At 41.8% G+C, this 20,246-nt stretch overlaps 1 protein-coding gene across 2 annotated transcripts in view; it reads left to right on the top strand.

The window, feature by feature from the left end:
* Nucleotides 1–20,246, top strand: part of LOC133108205 (cGMP-dependent 3',5'-cyclic phosphodiesterase) — a 132,010-nt gene that overhangs the window by 81,722 nt on the left and 30,042 nt on the right. For both annotated transcript variants that reach the window (XM_061217660.1, XM_061217659.1), the window contains 4 exons: nt 397–488; nt 14,697–14,806; nt 15,599–15,654; nt 18,400–18,459. In XM_061217660.1, coding sequence (XP_061073644.1) covers nt 397–488; nt 14,697–14,806; nt 15,599–15,654; nt 18,400–18,459 — 318 coding nt within the window. The remainder of the gene's footprint in view (nt 1–396; nt 489–14,696; nt 14,807–15,598; nt 15,655–18,399; nt 18,460–20,246) is intronic.

Genomic DNA, 20,246 nt, shown 5'->3' with positions numbered 1-20,246 from the left:
TTTCTCTCTCTACCAACCTACAGGAAAGAAAACAAAGACACGGGAGGCTCTCTGAGGAACCTCCAATGAATAGCTGAAATTATACTGATTGAGTTAGAAAATATCACACAAGGTTACTACAGACTGAAAAGAAACTCAAGACGAGGCATAGCATGGGCCCACTACCTGGTGAAATGGATTAAGCAAGCTTCCCCCTAAAATAAATCCAATAAAGAATGATTTACAATATATGGTATTATACAAAGTATAATTTCCTTCAGCACGTTTACTATCCTCTCTCACTTTCTCTCTCTTTCTCTCTCATTCAGTTACTGTCCCTATTTTTCACATTTGCCTGTCTGCTCAGATTGCCTTTAGCTCTGTCTGCAGTACGCTGACCTGAGATCTGTTTTGCAGGAAAGTGTGTTTGTGTACCTGCTGGATGTGGAGACCAGCCGGCTGCTCTGTGAAGACCCAGCCCATGAGCTGCTCGCAGAGGGAAAGCTCAGGTGAGATTGCAGGCCACCGGTGGTGGTGCACCTCCAGGGCTTAAACAGGATGTACAATGCCTGTAGCCAAAATGCCATTTGCCGAAATGCCTCTTACAAGAAGCCTTGATCATTGATATGATCATGAATACCTTGTCTTCGAACAACCCTGCTGTAATAATGATCATATTAATAGTAATAATAATTACGACAACAATAATAAGAATATATTTTAGATTGTACATTAATTTCACAGTGGAATGCTCAAATTATTTTACCAGTGAAATGTACTGTAATCAGTACAAATAAAAAATCATGCTTGTGTATTGTATGTAGTGTAGTGCTATATTTTACTATATTTATTGTAGTGCTTACAGAAATACTGTAAGGCAATGCATGGGCGTGCCTGTAGCATAGTGGCTAAGGTGCATGACTGGGGCCCGCAAGGTCGGTGGTTCTAATCCTGGTGTAGACAATCCTCCCCTGCATTGCTCCAGGGGTGGATTGTCTCCTGCTTAGTCTAATCAACTGTATGTCACAGCATCTGCCAAAATGCCATTAATGTAATGTATCCCCTACAATTTGTGTCATAACTACAGCAACAAGGGTCTGTTTCTGAAGTTAGTTTTAATTCAATATTGACCAAGGGAGATCAAATGAATGAAATGGTGTAAAATATGTCACCATCATCTTAACTGCGCTCATTATTGGATTCAGCTGTGTGGCAGCCTCCAGGACTCAGGAACTCAGGAAGCATAATTTTCTTTATTTTCATTTTGTCAGCAGCAGGAGTAGAGACTTGGTTCTGTCTCTCCCTGACATTTATGCCAGTCATTTCAGCTTATGCCAAATGCCTTACCTCTCAATTCATCCTGCGGGCTTTCAGATGGGGTATTTTGGAAGGGAAAAATGGCTCCGCTTCCACTAACATGGACACGAAGACAGCTAGCTTGGGCGTGCCAGTGTTCAGTGAGCAATGAAGGGCTAAGGTGATGCAGACTATGGGGTGGAGGGGGTGGGGGGAAGGCTAGCACCCCTCTGTTGATTAAATTGTTGGCTTTAATAGCAAGCGGTGCTCAGTAGATGCGCCAGGGAGGGACGGGACAGCCGTAAATCCAGTGCCCTGCGTGCGTTCTCTGAGGAGCTGTCATCAGATTAATAAAGCGTGAAGGTTTTACAGGCCGTTTCCAGCTGCCTTGTTTTAACCTGTGCCTGTGGCAACAGTGTGTGTGTCTGTGTGGGTGCGAGTGTACTGTATGTGTGTGTGCGTGTGTGTACGTGCGTGAGTGCATGCGTGTGTGTATGTGTGTGTATGTGTATGTGTGTGTTTGTGTGCGGAGTGAGGAGTCTGAGGTATGAGGTCATGGGGCCCTTATTCTCCTTGGTACAGCTGCCACAGATAAAAATCAGACAGACATGCTATAAAAATGTAATGACAGATAACTGGCTCAATTGACCGGTCTCCTGGTCCACGTGGGATTTAGTTTGCCTGGGTGTCTGGCCTCAGTCGAGGCCGTTGCAAAGGGTAATCTCTAATGTTGCCTTTTGGGGGGTATTAAAATTCACCCCCCTTTTCACCTTTTAAACTCAGTAAATTTAGCTACTGTCCTTTGGCCATGTTTATATAGCTGCCTTGAATCTGAATTCCATCACAGTTCCACAGAATGACTGCTGATAAATATTGCAGTGCTTTGCCTTTGAGAATTTTACATGTAAACCCAGCTACTGTCTCATTATTTATTCTTGAGCCAGTAAAGTTAAGACCAAACATCTTTTAAATCCACAGATTTCTGCTTACCATGTCACTCCCCCAGGGCGGCACGGATGGTGCAGTGGGTAGCACTGCCGCCTCACAGCAAGGAGGTCCTGGGTTCGAATCCCCGTCGGCCGGGGCCTCTCTGTGCGGAGTTTGCATGTTCTCCCTGTGTCTGCGTGGGTTTCCTCCGGGTACTCCGGTTTCCTCCCACAGTCCAAAGACATGCAGGTTAGGCCAATTGGAGAGTCTAAATTGCCCGTAGGCATGAGTGTGTGAGTGAATGGTGCGTGTGCCCTGCGATGGACTGGCAACCTGTCCAGGGTGTATTCCTGCCTTTCGCCCAATGTATGCTGGGATAGGCTCCAGCCCCCCTGCGACCCTGATCAGGATAAGCGGGTTCAGATAATGGATGGATGGATGGATGTCACTCCCCCTTTTGACCCTGTGGAAGAGAGGAAATCAAGATGATTCTAAGAAATATTCAGCACTTTATTAGCCATTTATTATACTTATTCTTTAGAGTTATTAAGTCTTCTGCTGCTGTAGCCTATCCACTTAGCGCTTTTGACGCATTGTGTGTTCAGGGATGCTCTTCTGCATACCACTGTTGTAATGTGTGGTTATTTGTGTTACTGTCTCCTTCCTGTCAGCTTTGACCCTGTTCCTCTTACCTCTCTCATTAACAACGCAGTTTTTTTTGTTTCGGTAGAATTGATGTAATCCTACTCACTGTCTGCATGGGCTTATATTATTTTCTGGGATCTGTAATTCCTTCTCCTTTCTTTTGGGATCTCTCTCTCCCCAGTGGGCATTCTAGTCACCTAGCTATTTTTCTCAGCCTTGCTCAGATAAGTGGTGTGTGGATAAGATGCACTTCCAATGGTTTTTTCATTAACCCTCACAGTCCAGGTGAAAATTGGATGTTCATTGGATGTCAAGCATATCACACTCTGATGTGACACTTTCATTGTTGGATAAAGGCCACAGATTAATACCTATTGGTGGAACTCCCACGTGGAAAAATGTCTTGAGACAATACATTTTCAATAAGAAGTATTTCTGATCCATGGAAAACATCATATAGCCATCATCTTCAACACGCATTTCATTCCTGTGTTTATTCACGAACATAAATCGATTAAATGAATGTGGATATGTCAGCTTCTTTAAGAGGAAATGGAGGAATTTAATGACTTCTGAGGGTCTGAGGGTGACTGACTTTTTCAGATCGAGACCAAAAAAAGAGAACTCATTGAGCTACTAATCATACAAAATATTCTTAGACACTCACTCTGCTATTCATAAATTATGAAGTTGCCTTAAGCTCTAGTGTGTGTTTGGATGCATTCCAGAAATCATTCTGTTAGCTGGAGGGGTTTTACACGTTGACAGCGACATTGGCTCTTCTGGCACTCAGCGCAGGTTTTCAGATGGCTGGCCTTCTGAAGGGCTGAAGTATGGCGAGTGTTAAATCACTCTGACTAATTTCAACTACTGCGTTGTGATTGCTTTGGGCTATAGTGTAAAGCGCTGTTTATTGTCTTTCACAGTCACTGAGCTTCAAGGAAACAAAGTCGCAATGGTACTGCAGTAATCCTTTCTGTGGTTTTCTCTGAATGACTATTTTTGTGTGCCCGGTTATGTTGACTCAAAGATTCAGCAGAAAATCCCTTCCGTCTGCATCAAACCCATTGGATTGAATTACCACCTAGACCTTGTGTGCAAAATAATCTGCCTCAGAGCTAAAAACTTGTGCATCTGAAAAATGAAATACAGCTGTCATTAGTAGTCAGAGGAAAACATGATCTTCATTCATCGCCGAGATTGATTCATATTCTCATGCGTCATTGTAAACTCAAACTCCTTTATGTCTACCTCTTCAGCTGTTCTCAAGATCCACTTCAAGTTGGAAGGGAAGAGGCCCGTTTTTCCCCCAGGACACTGAATGAAATTCCATATCTGCACTGTGCAACTCACACATAAATTAATATGTAATTACAACGCAGGAACACTGTACATCATTAAGAAAATCATCACTAAACTACAGTGATGTCACTAACCTGATACCCATGGCTGTAGGTCTTAGGATAGAAAGATATGCATGATGTGATAGATTGAGAAGAAGCACGGTGCAGAGGCCATGATGTTGCTCTGATACAGCAGGGCAGGAGTGTACTCAAACAGGTGAAGTGCTTCACCCAAGTCATCTGGGGATAATAGCACAATCAGCGCTGAATAATTCAGCAGCTGCCTCTGCCTCCTGGAGTGGCTCCTTTTCACGTTTAGTGTCTCTGGCTTTTCATCAAGGACGTTTTCAACAGACAAAAGCCTTCCAATTTCATTTATAAATGTGCACATATACTTTATACGGGAATAGAGTGTAGGATTCATATATCAAAGGCTTGCTTTCGCCACAGTTGTTAATGGAGGCCGCACTTCTATCATTTCTGACCTCTTGCATAACATTTCTTTCATGTTGTGTCTACGGAGGGCTGGTGTACTTTTTTCCTTTTGTGTTTGGAGGTCCAGGGTTAGTCCACCACCATATCTCTTCACAGAACTTTTGGCATCAGGCTGTTGTCCCTTTCTCCTGAAAAACTGCAACTATTATCAAAGGTTATTCATATTTACAATTTTCAAAAGCAAAATGTGCATATTTTTCAGAGCCTTTAGCTGAACACCTGTCCCGTGATATGAGCATCATGTTTCTTTTTGATGTGAAAACGAAGGGGATGAGTCATTTATTCATTGTCCGTCTACATTTAGCATTTCCTCTCCCCAGGTGTTCACATTTGATTGGATACAATAGACGGGCCTTAAAAAAGCAACACATTTGAATACCTTCACTGGTACTTCCCTCATGCAGGCGTTTTGAGGCTGGGTCTGGACTGGACTGTACAAAAACAACCCCCTGCCCATTTGCATGTAAATGGCTCATTAACATTGAGAAAGCAATGCCAGTATAATTAATATGCACTCCAGGACAATTGTGTGTGGCGATTGCATCTGTAATTGCCTTTTATTTTTTCCCCACTTTAAAAAGGGAGATTATATTGCCCATTAATTAAGCTGATTGAAATAATAAATAAAAGTTGCAGTGATAAGACTGGATTTGTTTTTGTTTTTTATATATCAACTGCTTTCGTTTTGTTAAGCAATTATTTCCATCCTGTGTGTGTTTGCTGTTTTTTTATAGCTTTAGATAAAGGCATATTTGGTGAAAGGAGGCACTAATAGGTTTTTTCTGAACATTTTTAGTTTCTGTGAAACAAAACTGGCTCAAATTTGGACATTCCATTTCCCCTTTGAGCGTGAAAATCTTGATATAAAATGTCAGTGTTTGCTGACTGAAAAAAAAAAAGCTAAATTAGAAGAAATTGCAATGAATGGAAATAGTCCATGAATGGGCCGCTTATTTTGGCCCAAAATGCTCAAACTATCAGAATGCCATTGCTTGTTGCTTGCATTGCTTGTTGTTACTTAGTAGTCTAGTACTGCTTATCCGATGCTTGTATGTTTCATGTAAAGAGTAGGACTGTTAATTGTCATTTTGATCCCAAAGCATTGGAATATGAGAAAATTAGAGAGAGAGAGAGAGAAAGAGAGAGAGAGAGAGAGAGAGAGAGATGCATAACAGAGCAAGCATAGTCTCTGATTTACGTGTGTCCTTCCTTGGGGGTCATTTCTTCCCACACACCCCTGTGAGTTGGGCTGTGATACACTGTGTACACATAATAAGAGCTTCTACTTGACTACCTGACTAAACACAAGTTGCACAGACATCATCAGTGACTGACTCCATTATCGGCCAATTAGCCAAGCTGAAATGGAGCTTTTATCTGAATTGTGCACGTATGAGGAGGTTTTAATGGACAATGTTCTGTACCATGAGTACTCTGTTCTTAGGGGCTTTTTTCACCAACCAATTAAGAGCCTTGGGATGTTTGCTCCATGTTTATAATAGCCCTGTTGTTAAAAAAGTTGCACACAGGAGCACACCCACACACAGATATGTCATTAAATTGGAGCTGACTGTACAGGACTGCTAGATAAAAAGATATCCACCCCCTCAGTTGCTGTAATTACATTTCAGGGGGAAAAAATCAACAATGCTATGACACTATGATCTCTGGTAGCAGATCTGTAATGGATGAAGACACACTGGACTTCCCTTTTACAAAATGTCTATTCCTGTTTTTGGTGTATTTCTTCACATGTTTGGACAAAAAGAGAGTATCAATATTTTCTTTTATTGTTTTTCTTTTTCAAGGAATAAATGCAGTAGAAGTATGCAATACTAGTGCTGCAGTCATCTCACCCACTGCTGAAGTGGAGCTAAAACACAGAAGGCTTTGCAGATGTTAATGGATAGATAGCTAATGCATAATTAGCGAGTGACAGCTACTGCATAAAGTTACCAATACCTGAACTGTGCTAAATCATGTGGCTTTAAATATATTTGTACTGTTACAACCGCAGTGGCCTCATTGGCCTACATTCTCATCTGAATATGTCGATTATGTTGATTATGTTTTTATGAACGGTATCATAATTCAGATTGTGAGAGCAAAATTATTTGCTGACCAAGGTAGATAGTCAGCTAAACCAATGTGCCAGGGACTAATATTATCAGTATGGTTGTTTAAAACCTGATTGAATATGTTGTTGCTGTTTTCATGATTATTGGATTCCTCCAAAGGATAGTATTTAATGTATTTCATATATTTTCAGATGCCCCGCATATACAGAGTATGACGGAAACCTATTTCAGCACTAGAAGGCATGCTTGGTTTATAATCGGTATCAATGCCCACCAATTTCCTATTTTCCGTAAAGTTCAGTGTTGACCCAATTTATTGGCCCTGCCTCTAACTGACCTTTAATCACCAGGCCTGCAGTGGTATCAGAATGAGATCCTCCAGGTGGGGTCACTCAGAGAGGACACTCTGTTATGGGCACTGCTCTCATCCCAGCCTGCCACTTGGGATTGTAATTGTTACCACATCCTCCATCCTCTTGGGATTGTAATTGTTACCACATCCTCCATCCTCTTCACACTTCAGGTCCTTTGTGTCCATCCCTCACTCACCCACACCAGACTTGAGTATTCTTGGGATTCTTGGCTGTCAGTTGATTCCCATCTGAGATCTGCCGACAGCGTCTCTGGCCATCTGTGTCCTTTACCGGGCACCCAATGAGGGAAAAGTTTCCTTCTATCTGTCTCAATCTCTTATAGTCCCTTGCTGGAGTTTTCTATTGTTTTTTTTATTTCTTGCCTTCAGAATGCCCTCATACCATCTTAAAAAGAGAGCCTCACTGCAATTTTGTGTTTGGCTTGCTGAAGAGGATGACATCTCGTGCTTGACTGGTTGTTCACTGGGCAGTAAGGAAAGGTCTCCTTCTTGCCACATAAGCACTACAGAGTACCCCATCTGAATCCTGCTGTTAGTCAAGAACATGACAGAAAGTAAATAGTTTTCTAAGCCCTTTTGATACAGTTGAGTGGAGAGTCAGAGACGCTGGCTGCTATGTTGAATACTTCACCCAATGACCATGGCTGATCCTTTCATTGGATAATAATTTGAAAGGCTTTGCCACAGTATGGATCGATGGTTGACAGCTCTGTTTATCAGGGAGGTTGCACAGAAGCAGCCATGCTTTCCCATAGCCAACCCAACTCAATGAAGCATTCATGCGCTACTCTTTTCCAAAATGCCTGCACTCGCTGGCATTTGCCACATTGGTGTCATAGCTGTTAGCGGGTTTGAACCTATCTGTCTCGCACTAGCTGGCAGCAGCAGAGGAGCAGAGCAGCAAGGCTGTCCAGGCCTGACTCACTTACAGCGGCTTCCAAACGAGGGAAATAATGGGGCCAATTTGGAGGGTAGAGCACCTCAGAGAGGGAATTGAGTCTTTTGAAGGACAGAGAGATAAACAAATCACCAGAGAGAATTAATTAGTTTTATTTTTGTGTTGTATTTCATTATTTTGTGCTTGGGGGAAGGGGGGGGGGGAGAAATTGCCCAGGAAGACCACAGAGAATATTAATCTTGGCTCTGCATTCTGTGGGGAATGATGGGACTACCATCCACACGCAGGCCAAGGGGATGAGTAATAATACAGAGCTCAACCTTCATTTGTGATGTTCTAACAGCTCAGCGAGGCTGGACTTATGTTGCTGTTATGTCTGTTAAAAGGCATTGCTTTACTGCTTTCTATTGCTTCCAATTTACTGGCATGTATGTCATCATCCCTATAAATCTGACAGTATGATGTTGCAGTTGTTTCACTCCATTTACCGTGAGCACTATGACTTCAGGTAACTCTTCTTATATTTCACTTTTAGGCTTTACAAGCCTTGTGTCATCAGTGTAATTCATCGTCGCTGTGCCTTCTTTCTTTCTCTAAAATTTAATAGGCCAACAATGTGCCAGTATGCAATATCTTTTGCAATATTTGCGTAATAATCCTACTAATTAGATAGTCTTAGTTTTGTCTTCTGTATTCTAAAGCCTGACTTGAACTGCCTAAGCAACATGTCCAGTTGTGTAAATAAAAGTAATGAAACATGAAACAGCCTTCAGTATATGTGAACTATGTACATAAGCTTATGTACGGTTCTCTGGATAAGCATTCTAATATATCATCCCATATTACCCTTTACAGTTTAAACTGTTTAAGTGCAGCTGCCAAGTAAATCCATGAGAACAATTATAACAGTAAGGAGAGGTTTGTGTATGGTTGTATGATGTACACAGAAGAATAGTAAGTAAGTAAGAATAGTAAGTAAGTAAGAATAGTCCCTTTGTGGCACAGATGATGTGTTTGATCTCTGTGGTGGATAATCTGGAGCATTGGCACCTGTATTGTAGCCTACATGTGCCCTAGAAGGTCAGGCCTTTCTTTGTCACAGATGGGACTGTCAGGAAAACTATTTCTGCCTGACATCAGAGCTGATAGGTTGTTTGATGTCTATTGTTGTATAGGCAGTGTGTTTGTGTGTGTGTGTGTGTGTGTGTGTGTGTGTGTGTGTGTATGTGTGTGTACTCTCAGTAGTTTGATCTTAATGAGTGTACTATGATTGATTGATTGAGCTATGCCCCATCTTATTTTGGAATAGGCTGAGTTTGGATTTTTTTGCAATTTACTGTATAATTCAGTTCAGATCAGACAATGGACACTTTCTAATTAAATTGAAGAAAAAAAAGAACTACACTTCCTGAAGAGTATGCTGTGGAACCTTTAGATATTTATACTTCATATTTTGCAGGATATTAAACTAGATAGATAATACAGCAACAAATAAGTATCATCAAAAGGAGTATTATAAATCTTCAGAAAGTTAGCAGCTGAATGTTCCAGAACAGATTTTTACAGATTTAATATCTCCTAAATATGAACCCATAAAGATTGCAGTTATGGCAATGCAGCCCATTGCCAGTTGGAAAGATTAGAGACCTCATAGATGGAGGGATGGGGTATTGTTCAAAGTGAAAAAATTGTCATTCAGAATTATTACCTCACGTACTGATCTCAGCTAAGAAAACCCCCAAGAGTGTTGCACAGTCAGAAATGGTTTGGATGACTCGAGGACTCTAAATACTCCCCATGCTGTTTTATTGGTGAGGGTATTGGTTTTGAAATATATGAACCATTTAACTTTCTCTCCTTCTCTGTTTCGCATCAGTTTTCCTCTGATTCAGAATTTGAACCATTTACTGATGCCTCAGTCACAGGATGTAGTTTGTATCTGACCCTTAATATAGCTTCTCCTGCACTGCGGCTGAACTCTTACTCTTTAACTTTAACTTACCTTTAAACTTAATTGTCCCAAGGGAAATTATGTTTACTGCCAGGATAATATACAACATAAGAACACATAAAACAACATGTAATTAAAGACATCACAAAAATAAATACAATTGAATCACAATTATATGCAAAGTGCCAACGTCAAGAACAACCAGATCTTCATGATGTATAGTAATGCAGTTTGATTATGGCCTGAGGAATGAAGCAACCTCTGGCATGTTGTACAGTGGTGTGAAAAAGTGTTTGCCCCCTTCCTGATTTCTTATTTTTTTGCATGTTTGTCACACTTAAATGTTTCAGATCATCAAACAAATTTAAATATTAGTCAAAGACAACACAAGTACACACAAAATGCAGTTTTTAAATGAAGGTTTTTATAAGGGAGAAAAAAAATCCAAACCTACATGGCCCTGTGTGAAAAATTGATTGCCCCCCCTGTTAAAACATAACTGTGGTTTATCAAACCTGAGTTCAATTTCTCTAGCCATACCCAGGCCTGATACTGCCATACCTGTTCTCTATCAAGAAATCACTTAAATAGGACCTGCCTGACAAAGTGAAGTAGACCAAATGATCCTCAAAAAGCTAGACATCATGCCGAGATCTAAAGAAATTCAAGAACAAGAGAAAGAAAGTAATTGAGATCTATCAGTCTGGAAAAGGTTATAAAGCCATTTCTAAAGCTTTGGGACTCCAGCGAACCACAGTGAGAGCCATTATCCACAAATGGCGAAAACATGGAACAGTGGTGAACCTTCCCAGGAGTGGCCGGCCGACCAAAATTACCCCAAGAGCGCAGCGACGACTCATCCAAGAGGTCACAAAAGACCCCACAACAACATCCAAAGAACTGCAGGCCTCACTTGCCTCAGTTAAGGTCAGTGTTCATGACTCCACCATAAGAAAGAGACTGGGCAAAAATGGCCTGCATGGCAGAGTTCCAAGACGAAAACCACTGCTGAGCAAAAAGAACATTAAGGCTCGTCTCAATTTTGCCAGAAAACATGTTGATGATGTGTACTATGGGACTTTTGGGAAAATACTCTGTGGTCTGACGAGACAAAAGTTGAACTTTTTGGAAGGTGTGTGTCCCATTACATCTGGCGTAAAAGTAACACCGCATTTCAGAAAAAGAACATCATACCAACAGTAAAATATGGTGGTGGTAGTGTGATGGTCTGGGGCTGTTTTGCTGCTTTAGGACCTGGAAGACTTGCTGGAACCATGAATTCTGCTGTCTACCAAAAAATCCTGAAGGAGAATGTCCGGCCATCTGTTTGTGACCTCAAGCTGAAACGAACTTGCAGCAGGACAATGATCCAAAACGCACCAGCAAGTCCACCTCTGAATGGCTGAAGAAAAACAAAATGAAGACTTTGGAGTGGCCTAGTCAAATTCCTGACCTGAATCCTATTGAGATGCTGTGGCATGACCTTAAAAAGGCGGTTCATGCTCGAAAACCCTCCAATGTGGCTGAATTACAACAATTCTGCAAAGATGAGTGGGCCAAAATTCCTCCACAGCGCTGTAAGAGACTCATTGCAAGTTATCGCAAACGCTTGATTGCAGTTGCTGCTAAGGGTGGCCCAACCAGTTATTAGGTTTAGGGGGCAATCACTTTTTCACACAGGGCCATGTAGGTTTGGATTTTTTTTTCTCCCTTAATAATAAAAACCTTCATTTAGAAACTGCATGTTGTGTTTACTTGTTTTGTCTTTGACTAATATTTAAATTTGTTTGATGATCTGAAACATTTAAATGTGACAAACATGCAAATAAATAAGAAATCAGGAAGGGGGCAAACACTTTTTCACACCACTGTATTTTTGTATAGGGCATCCAAATGTGTGGCCAGAAGGAAGGAGCTCAATCACCTGATAGAGTCGATGACCAGACCAGTCCAGAGGCTCTTTGCAATCACTTATTTTCTCCTGCTTCTTCTTCTCCTTGCCCCTTTCCTTGCTCCTAGCTCCACCAGACAGGGGAGGCAAAAAAGGAAGCATGAAAAGGAGATGAAGACGAGGGGATTGAGACAACGTGAATTAGGCCAATGGAGTGTCCTTACTCCTTCAAACATCAGTTCCAAGGCACGTCAGTTACAGACATGGCAGATGTGTGGCAGATGGGGAGAGGCAGATCAAGTCAATGACCATGTCCTTTGCTTTAGAAACATTAGAAACATCCACAAGGAGAAAATCTTCAGACCAAGACACAAAATAATTTACTACAGGTCCAGGGTCAGACTCCTCATTGTTTAAATGGCAACATTGACTGTATCATCAACGAGATTTAAGAAATACCAGATCCCGTATTTGCACCTACAGTCATTAGTATATAAAATGGTTGAATCGTGTTGTACTCTGAGGAGAACACCTCTACCTGCCCCATAGGCAAACCATCAGGGATTAACTTTACCCTCCACCTGCCTCAGAACTTCTTATGACATCAAAACTTTTCATTAAGTGAGGGCAACTGGTCTGAAATAATTCATAACTTTTGGGTTATTATTTTTGGAAACATGGGCAATGATTTTGGCACTATTTGCAAGTATATTGGATGAAGATAAAACGTTAAATGCCAGCGAGTTGCGCAGCAGAGGTCCTAAACACACAGCCAATTATCCGGCCCTGGACTTGTTTTCCTTAGTCTGTCTGAAAAGCCTCCCCACACTGTACTCATTAATGCCACTGGTATCAGCAGCCCTGGTAGAATCACAGACAGTTAATAATCTCTGAAATCAAGTGTCAAATCTGATTCAGGTTATCTGCCAGTTGCTTGTTAGAAGTGAAATCATGCAATGGGATTATGTTATTTCTCTATCATGCGAGCGAGTCATACATTTCATCCCACTCTTGACAGCCTTTAGATCATTACTATTAAGGTCAGATTCAATCTTGTTCTTCTACCTAAGCTTAGCCGTGATTGCTCTGACAGCAGTTTTGCTGTACATTATCTGTACTAAAAAACAGCTTTCTTTTTTACTATGCAGACTTTTCAATCTATTAGAAATCCATGCCTTTTTATTTGGATAGGTAATAATGTGCTTAGAAGGTATCACAGAGTCTACACAAAATGAAACGTAAGTACATATTTCATACTACAGTATTCCTGAACTCATGGAGAAATTACACATTGGCTTGCAATTTATAAGACTGCACATTAGCCTTACATTCCATTTCACACACATCTACCATAAATAACCGCAATAACGTACAACGCTCACCATTCTGCGACATATTGAATGAGTTTCAGCACGCTTAGGGCAAATGTGGTAAAAGTTTGCGAGGCTAGATTCACCATTTCAGTTAAGGCCCTCTTTGTAACTGTCATCATTATCTCAAGTGCAGTGTTATTTCCCTCTGGCACACCTATGACAAGAAAAGCTATTTGTTTTCTGTGTAAAATAAAAACCCTTACTTGCTTTGAATGGTCACTCCTGGACAAATGCATTTACAATCGAGTGTTATTATTCCCATCTGACATTGGCTCAGTAATACTGTGTGGAATCTCAGCCCATCAGTTAGAGATCATCAGATAAACAGAGGAAACAGGAGTGGCAGTGCAGCTGGTGAGGAACGCCGCTTCCCTGGCAGATGTTTTCACATGGCTGATGTATTTGATACTGATGAAACTGCCTGTCTTCTTCCCTCCCATTACTTAATAATGATACAATGCTCTTGTTTTTGCTCGGCAGTTGCCTTTATCAAGACGAGTTGCTGCATTCCGCTTATTCCACACATTATCCAAGTGCATTTTGTTGGGTTGAAAAATGCAACAGATGGGTCTTGCAAGTACATTAAAGCTAATTTTGTCAAACAACAACCACAAGAACAACGAGAGGGGGAAACTGAGTGATTCATGGCAGCCATTTTGTTCCAGATGCTCACCACAAAGCATGAAATGAAGGGGGGAGATAATGATTTTTTTGTCAAACAAACTGGAGGATGATTAGGTGGCTGGTTCTGAAAGCCAAGTTGGGAACAACACCAGGGAACCCCTTACAAAATAGAATAGGATGCCTACATACCAGCAACCACCCTATTAATAATGTCACTTACAGTCTATGGGACAGGGCAGAAATTAAAGCAATAGCTTTCTGCTAATAATCTCTCTGTCCCACACACACTGAATTATATTTTCCTGCCAGCTGTTTCTATTTGTTACAGTTTTACAGACATAATCCCTGTTGTACGCTTTGGTTATTTTACACAAGCACAATGCATTACAAAGAAAGCATGACACAGTCTGTATTGCATTGTGACATTTGAAATGTGGTGTTTGGAGCTTCCTGTCTCTGTTTGTCTGCATGGAACGCTGATCACGTGCAGTTGATGGCAGTCACAAAAGAGGACCACAAAAGGCTTTCCAATATTCCCCACATGTAGCAGACTTACAGCCCGCTCTTACTGTTCTAGGAAAGCCACTTGGATATTTTAAGATTTGACTGAAAATGATCTCACACGTGAACATACTTGTAACTAAAGCATATTTGAAATTGTCTTTAGATTCCGGTAAATGTTTTAAGCACTCCTGCAGATCCCTGAGAACTTGCAGCGAGACATCAATACTAACCAAATCTACAATGACCTGCATTTAGCAACTTACAGCAACTGAAAGATTGATTTTATTGTTAGTTATACCCTGATCTGCCCCCTCCGCAGGGATGTGGTGACCCAGAAGAAGAGGGTGCAGTGTGCAGGTCTGCCCCAGTCTGAGCTACAGGAGAAGCAGAGGAACAGCCTAGCAGCGCCCCTACCACCCGACAAACGCGGTAAGTGTCTGTTTAGTGTCCCCCCCCCCCCCCACATACACACACACATGCAGACAACATTGGGTGGTGGTCCAGAGATGTAATAGAAAGGGAGAGAAGCAGTTGAAGGGAATTTGAGGAGTAGTACAGAGAGAGGGAGGGAGAGAGAGAGAGAGAGAATTAGAGAGAGAGAGAGAGAGAGAGAGAGAGAGTTGGAGAGAGTTAAAGAGAGTGAGAGAGAAGGGAAAGTAGACACAGGTAGGTGGTGTGAGTGGTAAAGACAAGCCCGGAACACTGATTAACAAGCCGCAGTCTGAAACTCTAACCTGTCACCCACTCACTCTTCCCTCTGAGGCCTGCCACACCACCCACCCAATTTTTCTCCTGAAATGGCAGATTACCTCAGTCACTCTCCCCTACCGTTTCTCATTCCCTTGACATCCTCTTTCAGGAGAATCTTTTTTACACAGACAGCCATGGCATCTTTGTGGGCAATCCTGACCAGAACCTGACAGAGCCTATTAAGAGCCTAGCTCACAGAGAGGGAGTTTATTTTGTGTGTGTGTGTGTGTGTTTGTTTGTTTGTGTGCTTGTGTGTGTGTGCTTGTGAGAAAATGTATAACACTCCATGTCTTTGACAGGGCTCTTTTTGGGGCCTGTCGCCGTGTTGTTGTAACTGGTTGCCCCAGTTAGACCGTGCTGTAGCTCATGAACTTTACGCCTAGTTTAAACGCTTACTGGTTTTAACATACCACTCTCGCTTCATGTCGTTCTTTGTTATTTTCTCTTCTTCTTTTGTGTGTCTCTCTCTAGCACTGATCATTCCTCTGGCAGACCAGGATCAAGGCACAGTCATCGCTGTAATCTTGGTAGGCAGCCTTTGAGTGTGTGTCCCATTGTTGTGGCCTTCGTTCAAATGTGTCAAATGTGTATGTGATGGGCAAAAGAGTTTTTGCCTTCCTCCTGTGAGAAGGATGCCATGTCATAAACTCTGGGAGACTATTGTGCTGCATGCTCATAACATGCACTGCTGAGAATTAAGAAACATGTCTGCCCCCCTCTCTCTCCCATTCACTCATTCTGCATGTATCCCCAATCTTTACTTTTTCCAGTGCTGAGTAATTATTTCCTGCCAGTCTTTACTCTGGTTCTCTGGCTAGGTGTACACATTTCCCATTAATCTGCTACTAATATGATCTCATACAATTATGCAACTGGCTCCAATCCCACTGGATTATATTACGCACAGTACAGTCATTTAATTTAGTTCAGATGAATCCTCTAGCAAATGTTCTGGAAGATGTCATAATAACCGCTCATGTTAAGAAGAGTGATATTTCTTTGCAACCCAGGGTTTTTTTGAGATAGACTTCATGTGGAGGAAAAAACAGAAATATGAGTCATACACAGCTCTCAGAAATATGCTCTGGGTTCGGCCCAGTGGTCTGTTTTACAGTCCTGTCTTAGTCAGAACCGAAAATGTGAAACCAATTTTACTCTGAATAAAATCGATTTACCTGCTGGATTTGTGATATACAGTAGGTTAACAAGATCAAGTTTAAACATACAGTATCAGAATTAAAACACTTAAGCAGGCTTGCTGAAGCTTGAGCATATGCCAGGTGGTTTGCCACCCTCTCAGTCTCCAAAGACTTAGCAGAATGATGCTAGGTGAGTAAACTTTGATGTATGGGTCACTGTGTTTTCACTGCTGCGGTGGAATGGTGAACATTGTAAAGAAAGATCTGGTTTGTTTGGTTGTGTGAATGCCTCTGCAGTGACCCCTGCTGGATGGGGAGGTGTCGTCGGAAGACTTACTATTTTGTCTTCTTAAGGAATATTTTATTCATCTTGAGCATGTATATCTCAATCAAACCTGAATTATATTGAGGAACAACAATTTTGTCATTATTCCTCACATTCAAGATGAAGTCTTTGACTGAGTGCATTTCCCGGCAGTTGGGATAAACCACTGAAATCTCCTGGGAAGGCTTGTTTCGAGCCCTCGTTCTCCGTGCTCTGAGGTCTGTCCTCATCAGCTTTCCGAGCTGGGCATGATGGACGGCGTGCGGGGTGGCACGCGTGCCCTGCGCTGGCAGCCCACTGCAGTGCCCCCCAAATGCCCCGTCTGTCTGTGCTGGAGCAGGCTGCCATCTGGCCCCTGGCAGGGGAATAAATCCCAATTTCCCTCCTATCACCACAAAATAAATAAATAAATAAATCAAAGCCTGGGAAAACACAAGTGATCCGTCACCTCACCCAGGGAATGTACATCATTATGTTTTTGCTCTTGGCAAACTGTAAATCACTGTAAAACTTTTCCGTCTCATTTCGAAACTCCATCTGGTATCCTCATATGCCAATTCATTTAAGTTTTCTTATTGTCATCGTGATCAAATTATATTGAATCGAATGAAAAGGTTCAGGATAAAGGAACTGCTTTGTTGAAAACTCTCTTATATGCAGAACGGTTACAGTAAAATTGACCTTTTTTTACTGATATGTCAATTTCCCTTGATAGGTTATACTTTCAATTTACATTGAAAGACAACATGACTGTAGTTGATGGTGCCCTCAACCACACACCACAGTTCCTCTTGAATTTGAAACAAAACCATGCAGCCTCACAGATAAGAACCTCTAGGGCCTCAAGGCACTCTTCATTTCTCTTCCGAGATGCATTCCTCTAACTAGCATGTTCTACTGTACCTGTCTCTTGTGCTCTCCCTTTTCCCATCTGTCTCTTGTGCTCTCCCTCTCTTTATGTCCCTTCTCAGTTGTATTTGGTAATTCTCTGCATGTTCCCCTGTCTCTCTGTCTCTGGTCTTCTCTCTCAGTATTTAAACTCCTCTGTCATTAGAAGGCTGTTTCAAGGGGAGTGAAGGCCGCAACCCTCAGTGTTCACCCAGGTCTCAGAGGGCTCCATTAGAGAGGTCAGCCCGTCCCACATACCTGCTCTGACTCCATTACCGGGGTCAGAAGGGTCAGCGGATACGAGAGGGCAGCACCATCAGGGCATCAGAGGGCTGTTTCTGTGGCTATGCTGTACCTCGAGGCTGTGTCCTTCTGTCTCCCCTGTGTGCCAATGAATAAAATCCTCCCATCACGCTCCTTCCTTCCAAGTTATGTGGAGAACTCGCCCAGTGGTTTTCCTTTAGCAGGGGTCAGTGTGACTCACCCTTGCAAAGATGGCTGAGTAATCAATAATCACTCTCTAGTTACATTACTAGTGATGGGAGAGTGAGTGAGGCTTTGTGAACCCCAAAACGGGTGGAGCTACTTTGAGTTCTCAATGTCTCACAGATCTATCATTTGATTGGCTTATATGAGTCAGTTGTAGGGTTTCTCTATCATCTCTTTATGATATTGGTTTGCTTGTATGTAAGAAATTGTTGTTCATTACATGAAGAAAAAGTGTTCAAGACAGCAATTCTCTTAGCCAAATTGAACCAAAACTCTACAAAAGGTGGGAGTTGCTGACCTGAGCCATTTTACTTCATGTATTGCGTTGTCCTTGGCTACACACCTTTTATGAGCTAAAGAGACATTCTGTTCCTGGGATGAGAGCCGGAATCCGGTGGCCTTGTTTGCTCATCATTTTTTCTCTTTCATAGGCCTGTTGTAAGCAGCTGAATGAACAAGATGAGCAGCACCTCAGTATCCTGGAGAAACATGTAAGGAGACCGCCAGCAATTACACTGAGTTGCACCAGGGCAGAAATGTGTTTGATGGTGGACGTGTGAAAGGGCTGAGGTGGGGCACGAGCCTGGGGGCTGGGAGACCGCAGATGGGGAGATAGCAGTCTTATTGCCCTGCAGCCAGATAGTGACGCAGAAGATGGCCTTTACGCTCTGGGAAATAAAGGAGTGAAAGCTACAGCTTTCATCTTTTTCCAAAAAGACCTCGTTTTAGCAGGATCAGTGGCAACAAGACAGGAGTTCCCCTTTGATTCAGATAGTTAATATAATTATAGTGTTTTCCTGTGACAAAAGAAGGGATGAAAGTCAGACAAATTGAAAGAGGGTGCATTGAGGAGTACATTAGTGTGTCTGTCTAGCTGGTTTGTTCCTGCTGCTGCCAGGAGATTGGAATGAGTAAATGACAGAAAAAAGCATCTCACCTTTACAAATGTTCATATTATTATTATTATTATTATTATTATTATCATCATTATTATTATGTATGAATTGTCATTACCTTTTTATGGCTTTATTTTAAATGTTTTATGCTGTTGGTTTAATACTACTAAATCACGATCATGTTCAAATATGAAATTATCTCTAACAATGAATAGCAATCACTCCAAATTCAGTGGAAGCAGAAAAAAAATGAAATATTATTTGGAGAAGGAAAAAGCCATAGCCCACTCCCATGAAACTGGGTGACCTTTGAGCTGAGCTAGCTTTCACAAAGTTTATATCTAACTCATATTTAACCTTCTGTAAATTCTATATTGTCATTGATATTGTTTTATTGTATTGTACTGTGTTTATTTGATATTTACACTCATGTTATTTGTGATTGATTTTGGGGAGGTATGTTCAAACACGCTTCCGTATTTATTTTTAGCTTTACATGTCCTATCCTTTTATCATTAAAAACACTTTGGTATATCCATTTGAATATTGAATGTGAATGTGAGAGGGATTGTATGGGAAGAGGGCAGGGAGGGAGAGAGCAGTGAAGGGCAGGGAGGGAGAGAAGCGAACGTGACAGGCATGAGAAGCAGCAGGTGTGCGGCGAGGTGGGGCTTTGACTGAACTGGAACACAGGGGGGTGAGAGGAAGGAATAAAGAGATCAGGGGAAAACAGCCCTAGCTGTTTGATTTAAGCCCACCTCTCCGATGGGACATATGTGTTGTTCTCTCATCACAGTGTTTCAGCTCAGAGTGGCGGCGCGGCTAACTGCTGTTCCGTATGAAGGAGCACAATCGAATTATTGCCCCAGTGACGCACACTCCTGCTTGCTCTCAGCGTGGCTATTGACAGCTCTACCAAAGAATTGATGAAACACTTTTGCCAGTGACTGGCCCTGTGCTCTTTGCATTGGCAGTTGCCCCCCCCCCAATGTCTCAGTCCAAATTTACATTGAGGTCACTGCATGTTCTACACTGGTCAGGCAGATCAATTACAACCATTACAGAGTAATAGAGAAACCTCTAGAAATGTCAAAACTTTCTTCTTGACAAACTCAGTGGTTTTTCGTTGAGTTATGTGTACACATTGATTTGGAGGATTCAAACGTTATCATAGATAATAGTACCTTGAATTCCTATTACCAGATTTCATGCATAAAAATGCCTTATTTCCATAAATCTAAGAAAAATTGTAAAAATATATATTTGCTTGTTTGGTTGTTTGTTTACTTAAATTACAGTCTGAGGACCAATTTCATGCACATGTAAATCATCCCAATTGATGACACCTAGTCGAGCCTGAAAATCCATGAAAGTTGGACAGA

Source organism: Conger conger, chromosome 13 (assembly GCF_963514075.1).
Source record: "Conger conger chromosome 13, fConCon1.1, whole genome shotgun sequence".
Taxonomy (NCBI): domain Eukaryota; kingdom Metazoa; phylum Chordata; class Actinopteri; order Anguilliformes; family Congridae; genus Conger; species Conger conger.
This window is presented reverse-complemented; position numbering and strand designations above follow the sequence as displayed.